Genomic DNA, 21,447 nt, shown 5'->3' on the forward strand with positions numbered 1-21,447 from the left:
CAGGAAAATCATTTGAACCTGGAAGTTGGAGGTTGCAGTGAACCAAGATCCTGCCACTGCACTCCAGCCTGGGCGACAGAATGAGACTGCATCTCAAAGAAAAAAAAAAAAAGAATCAGCATCACTGAGTTTTCTTCTTGCCTCAGTCTCCACTATGACTCTGCTTAGCACTGTTTAGTGATTCTGTCACTAAAGTGTTAACATTTTCTTCATCATGAATGTTTTGCATTAATATTAATTTTTTAAAAGGGTGCGTTAAACTAGCCTTCATATCAAAATTATTAACTTTTTTGGCATCCTCTGAAATCTCACTCTGAGTCCCTCTCTGGCCTCATCCTGTCCTCAGCCCTGGGAAGGTGACTGCCTCTTCCACAGCAATCCATCAGCATTTGAATGTAGTCCTCTCAGAATGTCCTTGAGAATGAGGCAAGTTCACTCAAGGAGGCTCTGAGGCAACTGGAGACAGAAGATTTTAGTGAAAATGACAAGGTGGTGAAGTTGGTCACAACACAACAGGGTTCCTGGCTGCAGAGTGGAACGGACAGGGAGCAGATGGGCAAGAGGAGTTTGTGTCCATGCTTTTGTTGTGGATAATAGGAGAATTCTAGAAGAAAGTGTGAGCCTAGGTGGGCAGGTAGAGGGAAGGAAAGGTATAGAAAAGGAAGCCCAGATTTGTTAGTGAGGAAATGACTAGGGTTCTGATTGGAATACGATTGACTGGTAATGGGGCATAGGCCATGGGATGGGTCGGTGATGCTTTATGGCAGATGGTTTGGCAGTGGAATATACAGCTGCTTTAACGTACTGACACTCCTGTTACTCTCCTAGATTGTGGGCAATGAAGCCCTTTATATAATTCATGACTTTTTTCATTTATGCTAGTCCTCTTTTTGTACATGTTCTTTTATATAGACCAATTGAAGCTGGGTTTTTTCATGATTCATGAGTGCAAAGTATGCCTTTGTCCACGAGAGGGCCCCCTAATACTGGATGATGTATCGTTTGTTCCATGACTAGGTCATTACCTAGAGATGAGTACACTTGTCATTGATTGGAGATGTGTCAGCAGTTAGGTACTGTCCCATGCACTTTGGTGCCTTTTCAAATTTCCTACGGGTGCTAGACCCTGAAGTTAGTTAAGACTTTTTATTGCTTACCCTCTATTCATAAAGTTGATAAACCTAAAAGATTTCAGCAGAACTATTTTTTTAACGAGGAATTGGTGACTAAGTTTTTCTTGAGAAGGAATTTAACATAAAATGGTAAACATTGCTGAATTTTAAAAATGAGAATGTCTTTAGAATGTTTATAATCAATGCCATATTCAGTATCTACTTATGGAAGTTATTAATACCACTACAACTACATTACGAAATCCTACTAGGTACTTAGTAAACCACTAATAAAGCCAGATTTGAGCTAGTTTTCAGGCTCTGGTGAATAGTCTCTCATGACGTACCTTCTCAATACAAAAGTGTACATAATCTGTTTTTATTTCTTTTTTTTTTTTTTAATTCTCACCAACTCAGGTCATATGAGAGGTTCCCTGCTTACCCTACAGAGATTAGTTCAACTATTTCCCAATGATACTTCCTTAAAAAATGACCTTGGCGTGGGATACCTCTTGATAGGAGATAATGACAATGCAAAGAAAGTTTACGAAGAGGTAAGCATCAATCTTGTATTAACTACATCAAATTAACTTCTAAGGCTATTTGCAAATTACATTTATTATACCCAGTCTATCTTTATTTTAAATTAAGTTAAAAAGCATGTAAGTATTATTATAGTTAACATATTCTAAACTATGTTTTAACAGTGCTTTTTTTTCCTAGATCAGAAGATTTTTAAGTCTTAGTTAACACTTAGTAGATTAAAGCCTTCAAATTGTAATCGTGATGCTTTTAAAACTTCACATTTATCTTTCCATACATAGTCTTTCTAAAATTGTTCTTTATGACAGGGAGAATTTAAGTTCCTGTGAATGTTACACACACACACACACACACACATATTCTTTTTTTTTTTTTTTTTTTTTTTTTTTTTTTTTTTTTTTTGGCAGAAGTGTGGTCTAGAGAGAGGCTATGGAACAGGGGCCTTTCAAGCATGTGACACAAATTACTCACTTTTCAGCAGGGCATTGACTCTTCAAATCCTCCGGCAAAGATGCCTTTCAAAGGATTTCTACTTTATAACAGATGTTGATAGATAACCTCTAAGTCACAAGTAACTAAAAATCTAGAGAAATGTGACTCCTTTAGGCAGTGGAGGAATTCCTTTGGTACATAATGAACAGGATGCCCAATGAATTTTGAAGATGGAGAAAGTTAATGCCTCTGTAAAAGAAAGAGGAACATGTTTACTTGTTATTCTTTAATTCAGGCCCTTTGATCAATGGTTTTCAAGCTGGGGAAGTCTACATCAAGATGTTACCACTCAGTGATAGTCAATATGATTTCTGCTACAGTTATGTTTTGTTTTTGTTTTTGACATGAGGTCTCACTCTGTTGCCCAGGCTGGAGTGTAATGACATGATCATAGCTCACCACAGCATCCACATCCTGGACTCAAGCAATCCTCCTGCTTCAGCCTCTTAAGTAGCTGGGACTACAGGCACATGCCACCATGCCCAGCTAAATTTTAAAAAATTCTTTAGTGATGGTGAGGTCTTCCTATGTTACCCAGGCTGGACTCAAATTCCTGGCCACAAGTGATCCTCCTGCTTCAGGCCTTCCAAATAGCTGAGATTACAGGCACAAGTCATCTCACCCTACTCCTTTTACAATATTTTTAAAATGCCATCAAGAACAGCAATTTCATACTCTGGCAGGGACTGGGTCTATTCTCAAAGCGGTACTTTCCTCTGTGTATTGCTATTATTGTGTAATGAAAATCATTGAATTTTGGAGCAATTATCTTTTTACCTTTCTCATAATTTTTATATTTTCTGAAAGAGCCGAAATAAGACCTTTGTTTTTATAACATCACTAATAGCTACACAGGGTGGATTGAACCTTTAATGTTGACAATGTGTGCCATTTACTAAAGACCTATTCCAGGTCATACATTAATTCCATGTGGAACATTGCATTTGTTAATGGCCAACACTTAACACTCGACGCCCTGTCTTACAGAGTATGGTTAAGAGAAGCGTCATATACCTCAGTGAATCAGGACCTGTGAATGTAAGAATTGTGAAGCTATAACAAACACATCCATTATTTTGTCACTGTCAGAGGCAACAGAAATGGAACTGGTAGAATTCCTTCCTTCCTTCCTTGCTTCCTTCCTTCCTTCCTTCCTTCTTTCCTTCCTACCTTCCTCTCTCGCTCCCTCCCTCTCTTCTTTCTTTCCTTTCTTCTTTCCTTCTTTCTTCTCTCCCTCCCTTCCTCCTCATTCCCTTCCTTCCTTGTAGAATTCTTCCCTATTTTCTTTCTTCTGTTCCTCTACCCCTCCTTCTCTCACTTCCTACTTTCCTGCATTCCTTTCTCCCTCTTTCTTTCCATCTAAAAAACATTCTCAAGTGTTGACTGGGTGCAAGCACGTTTGAGGTTAGGGCAGGATCTGACAGCACAGTGGTTTCTCTAACACACTGTGGATTTGTCCTTCCTCACCTTTTTAAAACCTTCCTTCAGGATATTCATCCCTTTACCTGATACTAAATCTCAGATATGTGAAACATTTTACTTCATCCCGAAAAATAAAATTTACCTGCTGTTGTTTATATGTTTTATATCATAATCTCATCTGAATATGCATAATAGGATGCAGAAAGTCTAAAATATAACCATATTATACAAATGGGTGAGTTTTTTTTTTAAAGCATTAATAGACTGAAAATATGTGTGGGGGTTTCCTTTTTTCCGGTCCTCTCACTTTTAAGTTAATAAGCTATATCTAATGGAGTCTCTTTCATTAGCCAAGGTTTTTCTTGATATGTTGATGTTAAAGATAATTTTTAGAAAACAGACATTTTAATTTTACATTTTTCTTCATGTTAATTTTTATTTTTGAGTACGTTCATATTTTTATTTTTCCAGTTTTTTGCTGTTTTTAGTTCAACAAAGAAACTGGCTTTAAAATGGTGTGATATCCTTTGTTCCAGTCTGCAGCTTTTTGCGGCCCCTCCTGAGATTCTCTTGCAAGTTGGCAACATTAGCAGCTGCCCAGGCACTACAGTGGGGAGTTTCATGCCACTCCTGACTCAGCCGCCACTGCTCACTTATACCCATTCACTCAGTCAACACACATCTGTTAAAACCCATACACACTAGCTAGAGAAACAGTAGTTCATGAAACACACGCAGAATGTGCCCTCATGAAGTTTATAATCTGGCACCAAATCACAAATTTCTATTCATTTTAACTTGTCTTTAACTTTCAAATCCCTTCCCTTTGTAACCGAAGCACCCATCATCTCTTGCCTGAGCAGGGACAGGTTTATCCTGTCCGGGTTTCCTCTCCCCCGACCTTCACTAACACTACAACACCACACTGATCATCTCCCTCGGCTTTAAATCTTCTGTGGTTCTCATTTCCTGTAGCAGTGGTCTTCAAACATGCTTGATGGCGGCCCTTCCAGACAAAAATGTTCAAGCAAATGCCTGAGATACGTTTATGTACTTGTATGTTATGTGTACATGTTTGTACCTACATAATATTATGTATATATATATGCACTAATATATATGTGCATTACAAAAGGTACACACCCCAAAACAATTTTTAAGATGATGTCAAATATAAAATTCTATTTAACTGCCAGAAAATCTTTTAACTCTTGCTGAAAAATTAATATTTATTATTTTATGATTATATAACTTTTTAAAATTCCAGGTATGTAGCATGCAAAGAGTTTGTCCTAGGGATAGAAACGTCAGCTATATGAGGTTGTGGTTGTTTTTGTCTGTGCTTTGTGTTTATGAATGGATGTGTGTGTTTTATAGAGAGAGAGAAAGAGAGAGACAATCTGTCTAATATTACAGTTGGCCCTTGAATAACACAGGGGTTAGGGATGCTAACCTCCTGGGCAGTTGAAAATCCATGTGTACATTTTGACTCCCCAAAAACTTAACTACTAATAGTCTCCTGTTGACCAGAAGCCACACGGGTAGCATAAACAGTTGATTAATGCATATTTTGTATATGTACTATATGTTATATTCTTATAATGAAGTAATCTAGAGAAAAGAACATGTTATTTTAAAGAGCAAAAGGAAAGTAAAAGAATAGAATTGGATTATTTGTAATACAAAGGATAAATGTTGGAGGGGCTGGATACCCCATCTTCCATGATGTAATTAGTATGCATAGCATGCCTGTATCAAAATATCTCGGGTACCCCATAAATACATACACCTACTATGTGCCTACAAAAATTAAAAACTTTAAAAAAGAAACTTTAAAAACCATAAGGAAGAGAAAATATATTTGCTATTCATTAAGAGGAAGTGGATGATTAAAGTTTGCATCCTCACTGTTTTCACGTTAACTAGGCCAAGGAAGAGGAGGAGGATGCGGGGGTGTTGGTCTTGTCTCAGGGGCAGAAGAGGCAGAAGATAATCCATGCAGTTCAAATCCATATTGTTCAAAGGGCAACTGTAGCCTCAATCTGGGTTTTTTAGAAATCTCATAAAACCACTTGTCATTTTCTGAGGGCTTGTTGATTACTAGATAACACGACCTGCATGACCATTACACATCGCGTGTAAACTGCAGTGAGCATGGTACCTAAGCACAAAGAAGCAAGCAGGGAGGGCAGCGCTGGCAGCTGCCCTGGGGCCTGAGCCCCCACCCTCGCCTCCTGACAGTGTTTGTACTGAATGGGACACATGGCTGTCCACCGTGCAGATCACAGGAGAGCCACAGAGCTTGTTTCACCCTATTTGAGAGACAGATACAAGTAGAAGTATATGTAATTTTTTTCTACTCCCCAGGACATTGCCTTGCACTTGATACTAAACAGGACCCTTTGTGATTTAATTTGACTTCTGCCTTTTCTCCAGTCTCTTCTCCTATCACCTTTTGTTCATAATTTAACAACATTCTCTTTTGCTCTTCCTGGCTCGCTATCCCTTTCTACTCACTTTCTGCTACATCTTGAATGCCTTCTCCTCCACCATCCCGCACTTCCTGTTCCTGGTGAACTCCAATTTATCCTTAAATACCTTTCAGACCTTGGCCCCAGCCACACTCACCCTAGAGTGAGCCAGGTGCCCCTCTTGTATAACCCCTGCATGCTTTGTGCCTATCTATAGCTATACTTACCATCTTGCATTGTCTACTTCTAAATCTGTCTCCCTCACTTGAGTGACAGCCCCCTGAGAAAAGAGAGTATATCTCATTTATCTTTCTATGCCCAGGGCCTGGAAGAGTTCTGTGTGTTCTAAGATGTCTAGTAAATCAATAAATTTGTTAATTACTTGAGATAATGGCTGTGTGCCTGCAGTAGACAGAAATGTCATCTGTGTAGCTGTAATAATTATAATAATCCCTCCATGGTTATGCTGGTAGAATCATCATCTGTGTCAATTTAGTTCAATTCCAGAGGTATTTATTGAGCTCCTGCTCAATGTCTAGCTTGGGGACAGTGCTGTGGAAGCTGCAAAGAAGCAGGGTCTGGGCTTTAGGAGGTCTAGTTAGGGAGGAAAGCCCAGCATGTACTCATGTGAGCATTTAGTACAGGTTTCTCGAGCACCTGAATGCTGTGCTATGCATAGCAAGCAGTGGGGATGAGCAATGAGCAAAACAGACAAAATCCCTGTAGAGCTTGCATCTTAGCGGGAGAAATAAAAATATACTAGGTCAGATGGTGGTAAGTGCTATGAAGAAAAGTGAGTCAAGGTAAAGAAGTTGGAGAGTGACTAGGGATGGAGGGGGTTCTGTTTTAGTAATGAGGGTGATGGTCGGGGGTAGGCTTCACTGAGGTAAGGGAGCTTGTCATGGGGATGTCTGGCAGAAGAGCCTGAGCCAGAGGGATACTGTGAATGCAGAGGCCCCGAAGCAGGGATGTCTTTAACTTGCTGTGGAGCAGCAAGAATTCCAACAGGCCTCAGAGGCTTGCCTGGGAGGGGCAGGGACAGGTGAGGAGACCAGAGCAATGGAGAGGCCCAGCCAAGGGAATCTTTGGGGTGGTTCCAGGAACTCAATCTTGCACTCACTCTGAGTGTAATGCAGCAGAGGAGGGTTGAGATCTGACCTAGGATTTAGCAAGCAGGGGCAGGGCCAGGGGTGCAGAGGATCTGCAGTGAGGAGGCTCCTGTAAGAAGATATAGAGAGATGATGAGACACCTCTCTTGGGTCAGCGTAGCAGCGGTGAAGGAAGTGACACACGGTATGTTTCTGAATATATTTTGAAGGTAGTGTTGACCAGATTTGCTAATTGATGAGGTACAGGACCAGATGCAAGCTGAAAATGCTACAGCATCTGCAGTGTGTGTTGTGTGGGCCCCCCAAGGGCCTGGTGTCCCCTGTGTGCACACTTCTTCCTTATTTGTAACCCCATTGTAGCCCTACTGCGGCTGTGACTTCCCTTTTTCTACTCAGGCTCAAGGATGGGGAGAAGAGATGGGAGATGCATCTTTCCCTACCTGCACCGACTCAAACCTTCTCCATCCTTCTCTTTTGTTCCACAAATTAGTTTGTCTAAGTAGCTTCACAAGTTGAGTGTTGTTCTGGTCTCTCACTATTAATATTTAATTTAGAGGTGCTTTGCATAATTTATCTTTAAATTATAATGAATACATATAATAATAAATAATCGTGATTAATATGAAATATTTACCTGAGTTTTATCACAGAATATTGGATTTGCTCACCACTTTATCTTCAGGGCTTAAAATGGTCTGGGCACTCAAGAAGTTTTCTGTTGAATGAATGGATTGTGATGTATTACAAACGCAAATCTAAATTTTCTCTTAATTAAGGCAATGTATAAAGCTTGTATATGAAGTGATGTCTAATAACCATTCAGAATTGTCTTCAAGTATAGCAAATTTAAAGCCATTTTCCCTTGATCACTAAAAAATACTGAAGTCATATCAATTGAGAGATATTTTGCTGATTTGCATTGTTAAATGCAAGTGATGCTTTCACGGTTATTGCCTTTTCATTCATTTCTTCATTCTTGAAGAACCATTGTGTAAATGTGAACAGCATATTGAGTTGAGGGGAAAAGGAGCCATTTAAGCTTAATGATATTGCCGTGAGACAAAGTACTACAGTGTTTTCAGCTGTAACATCATAATCCAATCCAAGTACAACAAAGCTAGTTAAAACTGGTTTTGACAGTCATTTGTAGAATTTTTTAAGCCATCACCTATGTTTTCTTTGAGTTATGTTCTGTGTTTTCTTTGAGTTCAGGTGCTGAGTGTGACACCTAATGATGGCTTTGCTAAAGTCCATTATGGCTTCATCCTGAAGGCACAGAACAAGATTGCTGAGAGCATCCCATATTTAAAGGTAATGCTCACTGCTTCCCCTCTCCTTTCATCTTTCAAGTCCGTAAAGTTATTGGAACACACGTGCTTGTTCCTCGTGGATTGATTGCATGCACTGCCGAGTATTTTCATCCTCAGGATGTCCACCCTCAGACCACGACATTCATAGGCAGCGTGGGCCTCCACTGTAACCAACAGTGTCAGATGTCAGAATACCAACCACGTGAGCAGAGATGATTTGGAAAACATTTTATTTAAACATGTATAAAACTGAAGTTGTTATTAGTTTTTAAATAAATGGCAAAGGAGGACAAAATTGGTGATGCTTTCAATATTTTTAAATACAGAAAATGGGCTGGGTGCAATGGCTCATGCCTGTAATCCCAGCACTTTGGGTGGCCAAGGTGGGTGAGTCACCTGAGGTCAGGAGTTCGAGACCAGCCTTGCCAACATGGTGAATCCCCGTCTCTACTAAAAATACAAAAATGAGCCTGGTGTGGTGGTATGCACCTCTAATCCCAGCTACTTGAGAATCACTTGAACCCAGGAGACAGAGGCTGCATTCCAGCCTGGGCAACAGAGTGAAACTATGTCTCAAAAAAAAATATATATATATATACAGACAATGCATTATATGTTCCTTTTACAAGTTATATATTTACTGTACTCAGAATAGTACTCTTAGCTACCCACACAAAATGAGGTAACAAATACTGGCTGAAAATGTCATTGCTCAAAATATTCAAATTAAAATATGCTTTTTTTCTCATATCTAATTAAATCCTCATCAATTCAGCAGAATCACAGGTGGTCTATCCCAGGGCTACCCAAAAGAATTTTCTGCTGTGGGCCAGTTGCAGTGGCTCCCACCCGTAAACCCAACATTTTTGGAGGCCAAGGTGGGAGAATCACTTGAGAACAAGAGTTTAAGACCAGCCTAGACAACATAGTGAGATCCCATCTCTACAGAAAATTCTAAATATTAGCCGGATGTGGTGGCATGTGCCTGTGGTTCCTGCTACTCAGGCCCAGGAGGTCAAAGCTGCGTTGAGCTGTGAATATGTTACAGTCTTCCAGCATGGGCAACAGAGTGAGACCCTGTCTCTAAAAGGAAAAAAATTTTCTACTGTGATGGAAATGTTTTTCATCTGTGTTCTCCAGTATGATGGCCACTGGCCACATGTGGCCATCAAGCACCTGAAATGTGGCCACTGGGACTCAGGCAGTAAATTTTTCATTTTCTTTTATTTTAGCAGTAATGTGTGGCTAGCAGCTACCATATTGGGCATAGCTGATGAGATAGATGTAGGCTTTTTTTTTAAAGTAGCAATATATTCCACTTTTATGATCTCTTTCTTTCACATGACTTAAATCAGAGATCCCAAATAGTAACCCACTGATTGCAAATAGCTTGCATGTTTTATTTGGCTGGCATAGTTCTATTAAAAACCATTTTAATTGCTTGTCTTATTTGAGAATCTGAGCATGTTTATATAATTATGCAGACTTCTACTTTCTCTTGAAACGTCATATCTGGCCCACTTCCCTGCACACAGACAAGCAGTGTTTCCCCCTTGGGAAGGGGCTGTCCCTGGACCCCTGTCAGCACTTCACATTTCCTGCCAGGGCCCTGTGGGCATGTGGGTTTCTGTGATTTAAAGTGTCTCGTTACATTTCCTTTGACATAGGATGGCTTACTGCTACTCTGCCTGCTTCAGAGATGGGGAAAGCAAGAGCTGGGCTGGTCAGTTATCAAGCAAGGACACTTGAGTGTTGATCAATTAGAAGCCCTCGCCGTAGCTCCCTTCCTGTCCTGAGTGATGCTTTTCCCATTCTGTCATGCAGCTTGCTCATTTCCAACATTATGTAAATGCAATTTCTTCCTAGTGAAAGATAATAAGCTTCTTGTGAAGAGGCCTCAAGGATGCAGACTTTTATAAAGAAGTCCTTGACATTTAGATATTCTTAACTTTTGTCCTTCGGCTTTTCTAAACTCATTCTATTGCTTTAATATCTTTTTTCTTTGCGGGGAAGGGAATGGAGTTCATCAATCTCCATTTCAGTCCTTGTGTGAGAAATCAGAGAATTAGATAAATGTTTTAGAATAGGGATTTGTTTAATAAAAACTACATTTTTAAAGATTCAGATTGGCTGTAATTCTCCTGTATGTTTTGTAAAAAAAAAAAAAAAAAAGGTAAGGACACATTTGTTTTAAATGGAAATAAATAATACTTGGAGTTGGACTGCCATCACTTCAAACATGAGCAGTTAAACATTTTGGTTTAGGAATAAAATGCCTCTAGATGACATATGGTCAGATTTGGAGAGCAAAATAAATGTAAGAGCTATCCAGCCAGAGAAATTCTTTGAAATATTGAAACATGATTGCTCCCACACAGAAGGTACACAAAGTATCATACGAATTTTGTGGGCCATTCCACTGTGAATTAATGATGAATGCATTGTTAAATTTAGCTTTATGACCTCCTTTTGTTTTGGCATTGCAAATGTTGATCAGTAACCTCATTCCCAAATTTTAATACAGAGATATAGTTTTCTGGTTTTTAGATTTTCTTATGATGTGCCATAAGAAAAGCTACCTAATCAATTAATGGAATCTGGTATTTAATTATTTTACCCATGCTGACACTATCCTTTCTACAGGAAGGAATCGAATCCGGAGATCCTGGCACTGATGATGGGAGATTTTATTTCCACCTGGGGGATGCCATGCAGAGGGTTGGGAACAAAGAGGTAATGGGTGTGTGAGATTCTGATTCTCTCTAACAGAGGATGGAGTTGGGAGAACAGTTATTTCTAGGAAAAGTTAGAATTCAAAAAATATTTTGAGTGTGAACTTTTGAAAGCAGTGATGTAAACTATTTAGTTACTTAAACTATCTTTGGAACAACCCAACAACTCCAGCTTAACCCTTTAAAGAAGTTTTAGGATTTGGCTTTTATACTTTATTTCAAGAAATCCGCTAAGTAATCACAAAAGCAATCTCTAAGTTGGTACATGTCTGTGTATGTTTTTGTCTGTGTGTATCTGTGTGTGTGTGTCTGTGTGTGTACAGAGAGAGAGAAATTGCCTTGGAAAAATATTTTTTAAATTTTGAAATGAAGACATGTCACTGAAATAATTTAAATTTTTAGAAATATTTTAACAGTTTGCCTAGATTCATTTTCATTTTATTTGGAATTTTTAAAATAAGTTCTTTTTAGAATGAGGTCTTTATCAGCTGATTCCTAAGCACACAGATCCTAATGGTTAGTTGTGTAACTTATCCTCTGAAATATTTAATACCAAGTATAAGATGAACATTGTGGTGATAGTAATGATAGGGATTGACACAAAAACTGTAGTAGCTAAACAAGTTCCATGTGTTCTTTGTAATGGTTCTCTTTTTCTGTGTACAATGTCTACCTCTATAAATACAACACTGTCTCATTAATCATGATGTCATGCACTGTAAATTTCAAAACTCTGTCACAGTCTACCATGATTTATGATTTATGCAGCCCTATTGGATAGCAAAGCCCTCCTTTCTTGTCTTGCTCCATTGCGGGGGTAAGAGCTGGGCTCTCCTTAGAGTCAGTGGATAAAAGGGTAAAGTGAGACACTGAATCTTTGTAACCATTGCATTCCATGTATGTAATAAAGTGACATCTAAGGATAATACAGCTTCAGGTTTCTAAAATTAATAAGAACACGGAATCATCTGGGGAACTGAAGGTTCAGAGAAGTGAAGGGGTTTGTGATAAGCTAATTGTCTGCTAGGAACATGAACCAATTTCGGGGTACTAGAAGTTCAGACAATTGACACTTTTTAATTTATACATTTCTATTTATCTGTACCTTTCCCCCTCTAACCTACCAGTCAACTGAAATAGAATGAGATATTAGAATTAAAGAGAAAGAAGGGAGAAGAAATTGCTGATTAGTAATCATTTTTGCATCCCATTTTTCTTTTAGACGTAATGGCTCAGAACTCCTTTGAATGAGAGGGACAAGAAAGATTTTGCTACAACATCTAACACTGGATAAATGTTCATGTCTGACTACTGTAAATGTAATTGTCACTAATTAATTTATCTTTGAACATTTCAGAGTCCACGGCCAAGACAGATAAAAGAAGCCTATGATTTATCTCACATCTTAGATGAAAACAGCCCTTACTTCAAGGGCAAAGAGTTCACTACTACACACTTGTTAAGGGCTTGGAATTTGAATATATGGGACTGTTCTACCAGCTTAATTATCACGAATATGCAAAGAACAGCACAGTTCTTGAACTTAAAAAGTTCAGAAGGATTTGTTCTTACAGGAGAACAGAAACAAACCTGTAGAAACTCCATGTTAGTATATTCCCAATATTAGGTGTTGAGTCTGGCTTGGCTGTCATGCTCTGAGTTTGCATATCAGGAAGTAAACACCTTTCACTTTTTATGCCTAGAGCACTACTCCAACTCTGCAAGAGGATGGATCCACGAACAGCAAAGCCACAGCCGCTGTGCTGCAGAGACTGGCCAGAAAATGGGTTTTGAGGAAAATTTTTCTAACTCGTCCATTTAGTATAGTCAGGAAGAGGGGGGACAAACCGTGAGAGTCTTGCAGCAATTCAGATAGCAGCTCTCGGTATTCCCATAACTTCCAAATCCACATTCTAGCTAGATTTAGTCTCCTTCTCCAAGTCCCCATTCTCACGTCTACTGCCTGCTCAGTGTCCCACATGATGGCACACAGACAACTTACTTGTCTTTCTCTAAATCGTTTTTCCTCCTAGGTTCCTTCTTTCATTCAGTGATATTCCCATCTTTCCGGGATCAAGATTTGAGTGAGCTTGAGCTCCTCCCTCTCCTCCTCACTCCAGTCTAGTCAGGGCCAGCTGTGGAGATCCGACTTTCTCACGCTTTTGGCATCCCCTTTACCCTCCCTCTTGCTCAGTCAGTGCCAACTCCAGTCTTTGTCACCTGCCTCCTCAATGATAGCTGTAAGAACCTGGATGTTGTTTCTTGCTTTGGTCTCAGTTTCTTTCAAGCCACCCTATGCTCAAAAAGCCTGCTATGCAAAATAACATAAAGTTCTGTGTGCACAGGATGGCATTTACAATCCTTAGGCAAGTTGCAGCCAGCTCTTCTCACCAGAAGTGTGTCTGTTAGGCCCCATTGGACAGGGGGCTCCAGGCAGAACATACCCCAGCTGAGGACACTTAAGACAGTCCATTCCATAGATATGGCCTGGACTTTTCTGGGTTCCAGTCATCTGACATACTTTCTCTGTCTCTCTCTCTCTCTGTCTCTTTCTCTCTTGTGTGCATGTGTGTGTATGTGTGTGTGTGCGTGCACATACATGTGCATAAAAACCATACATAGCAATGATTGGAAGAAAGTAGAGACAACATTGATATAAAACACATTTAACTTCTTAAATGTGACCCAGGGGCTCTTACTGCCCCTGTGTCCCAGGGCCTCCCACTGTCTATTTTAATATTCCTAATTACATATGTAAAATTGCTGATTAGACAGGAAATAGTAGAGAAATTTTCAAAGGATTCTAACTTGATCTTTGATTTTATCACAGTTTTTATTGTAAAGTGGTTTAGATGTTTTTTTCAAAAGCAATCTAGCTGAATTCATTGGGTCCCCTGTGTCACATATGATTAAAGGTGATTTTTTAAAATTTCTGGTATGTCACTTTCACAATTTTGTTTCTCCTAAAATTTAAATGACAGGAGAGTGAAAAATTAAAGAGTCCTACTTGATGCAGGATTACTTACTTTGAGTGTCAGAAAAGACCTTATAGATAGTCTAAACATGCTATTGTAAATCAAGTAACTTGCCCAGACATCTAGCATGTTGATTGCTAATTAAAGGACAAGACTAAAATCTAAGACTTCCAACTCTTGAACTACAGATATAATGTTTGCTGTTTTTATTTTTCTACAGTAACTTTTTTTCTCACTATTCTAGCAATACACTTAATCCTTAAAATGAATTGTAATGACTCAAAAATGGACTGTCAGATTTTTGAAAAACTAATCTCTTGTCCTTGATATTATTGTTCACTTTTGCCCTGAAAGCATAGGAAATAAAATCCTAAATTTAAATCGGACAAAAATAACCACAATAGTCAAATTAATTTCAAAGATACATGCTATTTTTTTTTAATTACATAACAATTAATCATTTTAACTTTCTGGTTTTTAAAGGAATTCTGGCTGCAACTTACATGTATTGTAAGGAAAATATTTAAGAATGATTTGTATATGCATTCTTAATTTCAGATATTAATAAAAAAGATAACTAAGAAAATCATTTTTCATAGTGTTTGCTAAATGATATAAATAGGAGGAGAGTAGAGTAAGTTGCCAAGAGCCCCAGATGCTAATTCAAAAAATTTAGCCTTTGTAAACCTGTTTCAACATTTGTAAAATGGAGATATTTGGGGTTATTGGAAAAATCGAATGAGATAACACATTCAAAGAAAGTAGTCAATGTAAAGTGTTACTGAAAATGTGAGGTGGTATTGCTATCCCCCTTCATTCTCCTAATGAGGGAAAATTTGAAAATTTAGCATTTTTTACATTTAAAGTGTATCTGGTGATTTACAAAGAAGATGTTCAAATTACTATGAAATGCTTATTTTTATTTATCAAAAATGCATTTGAATTATCTCTGTAAAAGTAATCATTAGATCAAGTTTGCAATAGTGGAGGGGATAATATTAAGTGCACCATTAGAAAGCTTTCCATTCCAAAGACAATGGAGCGTGCTTGGTGCAGGAATTGGGCAGGGCTCCTTGGAGAGCATATTGTGAGGGCATCATTTAAAGGAGCCATAAAGAGTGTCATGCTCCGTAGCCAGCTGTCCCTGAAAAGGCTAGTCTTGGAGGCAAGTAGTATCATGTTGCAGCTAGCCTAAAGCCACATATGTTATCCCTTATGGCAGAAAAAATATATATTATGAACAAAAATTTCCTCTTTAAAAATCTAAAATGGGCTATCACTATATTTATTGCCCATTCAGAATAATTTTTCCCTTCTGTCTACTTAGTTTAATGGAGGGTTTGCACTCTGATGCCTTGGGGTGACCTTCTTAAATGTGGACGTGGAAAGAACATGCGAAAAGAAGCTACTCTTTATTTTAGCATTCTGATTCAGTAAATGCAAATATCTTTGAAGAAATTATTAAAATCATAATCTTTTTCTAAAGGAAACATAAAATAGGAAAGACTCATTGGTATCTTATTTATGCATTCAACAAATAAGTGCTAGACTCCCTGCTGGACACTCTGAGGGAGACCAAAATGTGTAGGGCATGAATCCACTATCCAGAGAGACTGCAGCCTAAGGGGAAAAAGAAGATGTACATGTTTCTTATACAAATAGGTCATAATCAGAAACCCAGTGAAAAAGCAGTATTTTCACCAGATTCCAACAGACTTGGGTACCTAGCAGCAAGCTCTTTATTTAAATGTGTCATAGTAATACCTTATTTTTAATGTCTTCAATTTTAAAATTAATGCTCTGTTGAAGGAACAGTTTGGAGCACACTCTTTCTGTTCCTTCAGGCATATAAGTGGTATGAGCTTGGGCACAAGAGAGGACACTTTGCATCTGTCTGGCAACGCTCACTCTACAATGTGAATGGACTGAAAGCACAGCCTTGGTGGACCCCAAAAGAAACGGGCTACACAGAGTTAGTAAAGGTGAGTGTAACTTAGACATCATCCTCACCAGATCTTTGTCTATTTCCTACTCAAAATCAGAAAATGTTTATCATAAAAAGGAATGCCAGGGAAGAGATGGATTTTATTTCTAGTGACACTTGCAAAATATAATGAAAAAAGAATTGTCATCTCATTAAGCAAAAGTTTCATTTAGATGATGAAGGGAATTCGTGTGGAACTTAGCAGTTCTCAACTTTTTTGGCCTTAGGACCCTCTTAAACTCTTAAAAATTATTGACTACCCCAAGGAATGTGGTTTACATCTACCAATAGAATCATTAGACAAGAAAAGTGAAAGAAAATTGTATATATATTTATGAATTATTTAAAAATAATAACCTCATAACATGTCAGTATAAATAACTTTTAAAAAAATTATATTTTCAAAACAGAAAATGCAGTGAGAAGATTGGAATTGTTTTGTATTTTTACAAATCTTTTTGGAGTCTGGATTAATAGACAACAGGAGAATCCTCACATGTACTTCACACATGTACCTATTAGAGCTGTGATATCCTCCCTCATGTAGCTTCTGGAAAACTCTACGGTGTGCCCAGAAAAGAATGAAAAGAGCAGATAATATCTTTGTATTATTAAGAAAGTAGTTTTGATCTTGCAGACCCCCTCAAAGGGTCTAGGGAATTCTCAGATGTCCTTGGACCACACACTTTGAGACCCACTGGCCCTGTGGCTATGGAGAGAAAATGCAGTTATAAATATTTTAAGAAAATGCTGTGGCATTTGGAGAAACTAAGTGATTCTAAATAGCTATAAAAATAACTGGAAGGTTTTATATTAGTAGGTTAAACCTGAACTTTAACACTCTCTACTTGGTGCCTTTGGTAGGGGCTGGTCAGAAGTTTACTTTTGCTTTGGTAAGCCCCTTTCTCTTAGACACAGTCATAAAATGGGACTCACAGTTAATTAACTCATAGTTTCAATCATGTTGTTTTTTACTCAGAATGTAAAAACTTCATGTATCTTACAGGTTAGATGGCTTCAGGGTTTTGACCTCGGACTCTAATTGCTATTTGTACATGGTTTATTTAAGAAAATATATTCTGATGTTCAAACAATCAATTTTACACATGCAAGAAGCAGGGATGAAGAGCAAGAGTGACAAAATATTGATAATGTTAGAATCTGGATGATGAATATATGGAGGTTTGCCATACTGTTCTTTCTTCCTTTAGGTGTATGTTTAAATTTTTCATACTTTTTTCCTTTAAGTAACATCTAAAATAAACTGTATCTATAAGACTTAAAAGACTTCATTGATTAATTTGGTCTACTTGGGGAAAAGAGGTTTTCATGTACTTAGATTATGTCTTACTTGACTGTGTTTATTCTGTATGTCATTATAAAAGCATACTTTATAATCCTCATAATCCAATTGTAAAGTAGGCTGTCATTGGTTAGCCTTTGAATATTTTATAGCTCAGGGAACCATGGTATGGTGACAATTAATACAGATTGATTTTTTAAAGTTCCATATCCAGATTAGAAATACCACAGGAACAATACCTTCCTTGATAGGTCGGCTACATTTAGCACTGTCGGGGGTTTTTTGTTTTGTTTTGTTTTTGTTAAATTTCACCCTCCCTTAGATTGGATCCCATCGAACTCTTCTGATTCTGCTTTACTGTCTTTCTTTCATGGTCTCTTTGTGTGTTCATTTCTCTACTGTACCTTTTGGGATCCTTTCAAGTTCAAGACATGGAAATGCAATTCAAACCTGGGTTAAACAACAAGAAATATTATTGATTGACAACAGCTGGAAGCCTAGCAGTAGGACAGACTCCGGGGCAGTATAATCAAGGGAAAATGTTCTTGACTCTGCACTTCCTCCTTGGTCAGCTTTGTACTTGTGCTGGCTGATTGCAGAATGGCTGCCAGCAGCCACTGGAAGAGAGGGGGAAAGAGTGACATGGCTGAGCTACCACCCCAGCCCTAACTGGCCTTCTGGAAACCTCCTGGCAGGCCCTCTTCTATTGGTGAGAACCATGTCTCATGGGCACTCAGAGTTACAAGTGAGTCTGAAACACCAGGTGGCTGGCAACAGGCTGAGGGAGCTGGCTTCCAGGAGGAGAAAGGGTGTATCTCTCTATCATCTAAGGAACAGTAATCTTTCCTTTCAGTCTCACTGAGCCAATTTAAGTCAGATTTCCACTCTTGCTGAATTACTGGCAGGGGGCTATGAGATTATTCTTAAACCAACAGATCAACCCCTAGAGCTAGTAAAGTGTTAGTTTCCTCTAAATCAAATAAATGGTTTATCTGGAAGAAGGTGGATGCTCAAAGTCAGGGTTTTGTTAAGAAGAAAGAAGCATGATTGATGGTGTGAAGGCAGTCTACTATGGGCTGACATGGACCCAAACATTGTTCTTTGCTCTCTTTTCTCTTTTTCTTGCCTTTCATTTTCTAAGAAACCTTCTCCACTGGGGCTTAACTGCTGTGAAAATTCTACCAAAGCTGTGTTCCCCAAATGTATTTCTCATTCTTTCTATCCTATGTTCAGCTCTATTAAAACATTAACATTCGGTGTGAACATTAACTCACCACGTAACCCCTTGGTTAATATCCTTTTCCAGCTTTCCAGTTTTGGTCAGTGTCTTAGTCCATTTAGGCTGCTGTAACAAAATGCCATAAACTTGGTGGCTTATAAACAATAGAAATTTACTTTGAGGAAGTCCAAAATCAAGGTGTTAGCAGATTCAGTGTCTGGTGAAGGCCTGCTTCCTGGTTTGTAGATGGTGCTTTCTTGCTGTGTCTTCACATGATAGAAAAGAGAAGGCAGCTCTCTGAAGATTTTTTTTATAAGGACAATAATCTTACTCACCTAAATCACCCTCCAAAGGCCCCACTTCCTAACACTATCACATTAGTGGTTAGATTTCAACATATGAACTTGGGGGACACAAACATTCAAACCACAGCAATCAGTGATTCAGCTTTAGTCTGCCTTTATCTCTTACCACTGCTTTTTACCATCCTCATTCCAGCCAAAATTCTTCCAACAGACCTTCCCATATGGTAACCCTCTTTCCTGGAGGACTCCTTCTTTATGTCTTTCTGTTTTCCTTCTCTCCTGTGTCCTTCACAGCCAATTCCTTTTTATCCTTCAGATGTTAGAGAAATTGTCACTTCTTCTAGGAATATCGGTCCTTTGCATAAAGCCAAAAGCACTTTATACTTTCTTTTTAAATAACACACTATATTCTAAAGTCTCTTAGTTCTCTGAGATTGTATCTTCTAAGATGACAGGGACCATGTCTCTCATACATGATGGGTTCTCAAAAATTAGGTTCATTGTATGACCTTCTATAAACTTCCTTTTCTCTAGTTTTTTTATAGACATGTTAGAAGCCCCAGGGATATAAAAATCTTACTACTAAGCATTTCTTACATATAAGAAGTTGCAACAATTGGTATCCTTGTTTTTTCCTGAATGTGAGGAAAATTTTCCCTTACTGCACTGCACCAGGAGAGGAAGGCCTAGAGAGAAAGACAATTATCTCTAACTGTTATTTTAGGAGCAAGGGAAAAAGGTATTTGTTTTCTTGAAATTGTTACTGCTTAAGAGGGAAGGATATTTAGAATGTTCTCAGTTCCTGATGAAACCTCAAGCATTTAATTGCTTATAAAACATTGTGTAATGAGGCAGAACATCAGAATGGCAGAGGGAATGGCTTCATAAATCTACCCCTCCACAAAATCACTGAGAAAAATTGTTAAAATCCACTTCTTTAAAACTCTGTACATTAGCAAAGACATACAACAATTAGAGAAATATTTCTTGAAGGAAAACCTGCTGAACCCCAATAAGAATAGCAGAGTTTGTGGGATAGTAACTTTAAATGCTCCCAACCATTCTTCTCCAGTTCCAGAGTAGGCTTGAAAACTGGAAATCTCACAACACTGGAGCAGTGAAAACCACAGCTTTCCAGGTACTAGTGGGGCCACATCACGTTTTTAGTACCTCACAAATTTCCATACCCAGAGCATTGTCACTATTTTAAACCTCTCCCTTGCTACCTGGAAAGCTGCATTCTCAGGAGATTGTTGTTATTTGTCCTCACTTGTAAGAAAATCTCTATCCCAAGGCTATTAGTCAAAACAGTTATTGGCAGGGTGTTTGTTTGTTTGTTTTTAACATTACAAGTGCCCAGAGCAACTACAGGTAAGGCTACAGGCAATAGAGATTTTACAAAATTAATCCAGAAAGTCAGTAAACAAACAAATAGCAACAACGATAACAAAAAGGAACAACAACAAATTTTATGAGAGGGACCAAACTGATTTCCAGGATTGCCACATTATGTTATCTAAAAACTGTCCAGTTTCAACAAAAATTATATGACACACAAAGAAATAGGAAAGTATATACATGCACAGAAAAGCATGCAGTCAATAGACACTGCCCATGAGGGGCCCTGATGCTGAACTTACTAAACAAAGGCTTCAAATCAGCTATTGCCAGTATATTTTAATAACTAAAGAGAACTATGTCTAAAGACTTAAAAGAAATTATTACAATGACGTCTCACCAAATAGAGAATTCCAATGAAGAGACAGAAATTATAAGAAAAGAACCAAACAGATAATCTGGAATCATAAAGTACAATATCTTAAGTTAAAAAACTCACTGGAGGGGCTCAAGACCAGATTTACGCTGATGAAAGAAATCATCAACAAATTTGGAAATAGGTTCTTTAAGATTATCCATGCTGAGGACCAGAAGAAAAAGAGAATGAAGAAAACAACCTATGAAGCACCGTCAAGTGTACCAGCATGTGCATAATTGAATCCTCTGAAGGAGAAGAAAGAGAGGTGGCAGAAGGACTATTTGAAAACATAATGGCCTGAAATCTCCCAGATTAGATAAAAAAGCATCAATCTACACATCCGAGAAGCCCAATGAATTATAAGGAAGATAAATTCAGAAACATACCTAGACACATCACAATCAAATTGTCAAAATCCAAAGACAAAATGAGATCCTTTTAAAAATTTATTTTCACTTTTATTTTATTTTTCAAAATTCTAATCTCAAATTTACAATCATATAAAATGAGATTCTTGAAAGCACACAGAGAAAGAGGACTTATTGCATAAAAGGAACTTTCCTTTTAAGATGAACAGCCAACTTGTCATCAGAAACCATAGAGGAGAGAAGGCAATGAATGACATTCAAATACTGAAAAGAAAAGACTGCCAACCAAGAATTCTACATCTAGCAAAATTGAGACATTTCCAGATATATAAAAACTGGGAGAATT

The 21,447-nt window shown here is 38.1% G+C and overlaps 1 protein-coding gene across 2 annotated transcripts in view; it reads left to right on the forward strand.

Moving 5' to 3' along the window:
• ASPH (aspartate beta-hydroxylase) overlaps positions 1–21,447 on the forward strand; it is a 195,036-nt gene that overhangs the window by 131,339 nt on the left and 42,250 nt on the right. For both annotated transcript variants that reach the window (XM_011931942.1, XM_011931941.1), the window contains 4 exons: positions 1,530–1,666; positions 8,362–8,460; positions 11,103–11,192; positions 16,011–16,148. In XM_011931942.1, the coding sequence (XP_011787332.1) occupies positions 1,530–1,666; positions 8,362–8,460; positions 11,103–11,192; positions 16,011–16,148 (464 nt within the window). The remainder of the gene's footprint in view (positions 1–1,529; positions 1,667–8,361; positions 8,461–11,102; positions 11,193–16,010; positions 16,149–21,447) is intronic.

This window comes from Colobus angolensis, unplaced genomic scaffold (genome assembly GCF_000951035.1).
Source record: "Colobus angolensis palliatus isolate OR3802 unplaced genomic scaffold, Cang.pa_1.0 Scaffold92, whole genome shotgun sequence".
Classification (NCBI taxonomy): domain Eukaryota; kingdom Metazoa; phylum Chordata; class Mammalia; order Primates; family Cercopithecidae; genus Colobus; species Colobus angolensis.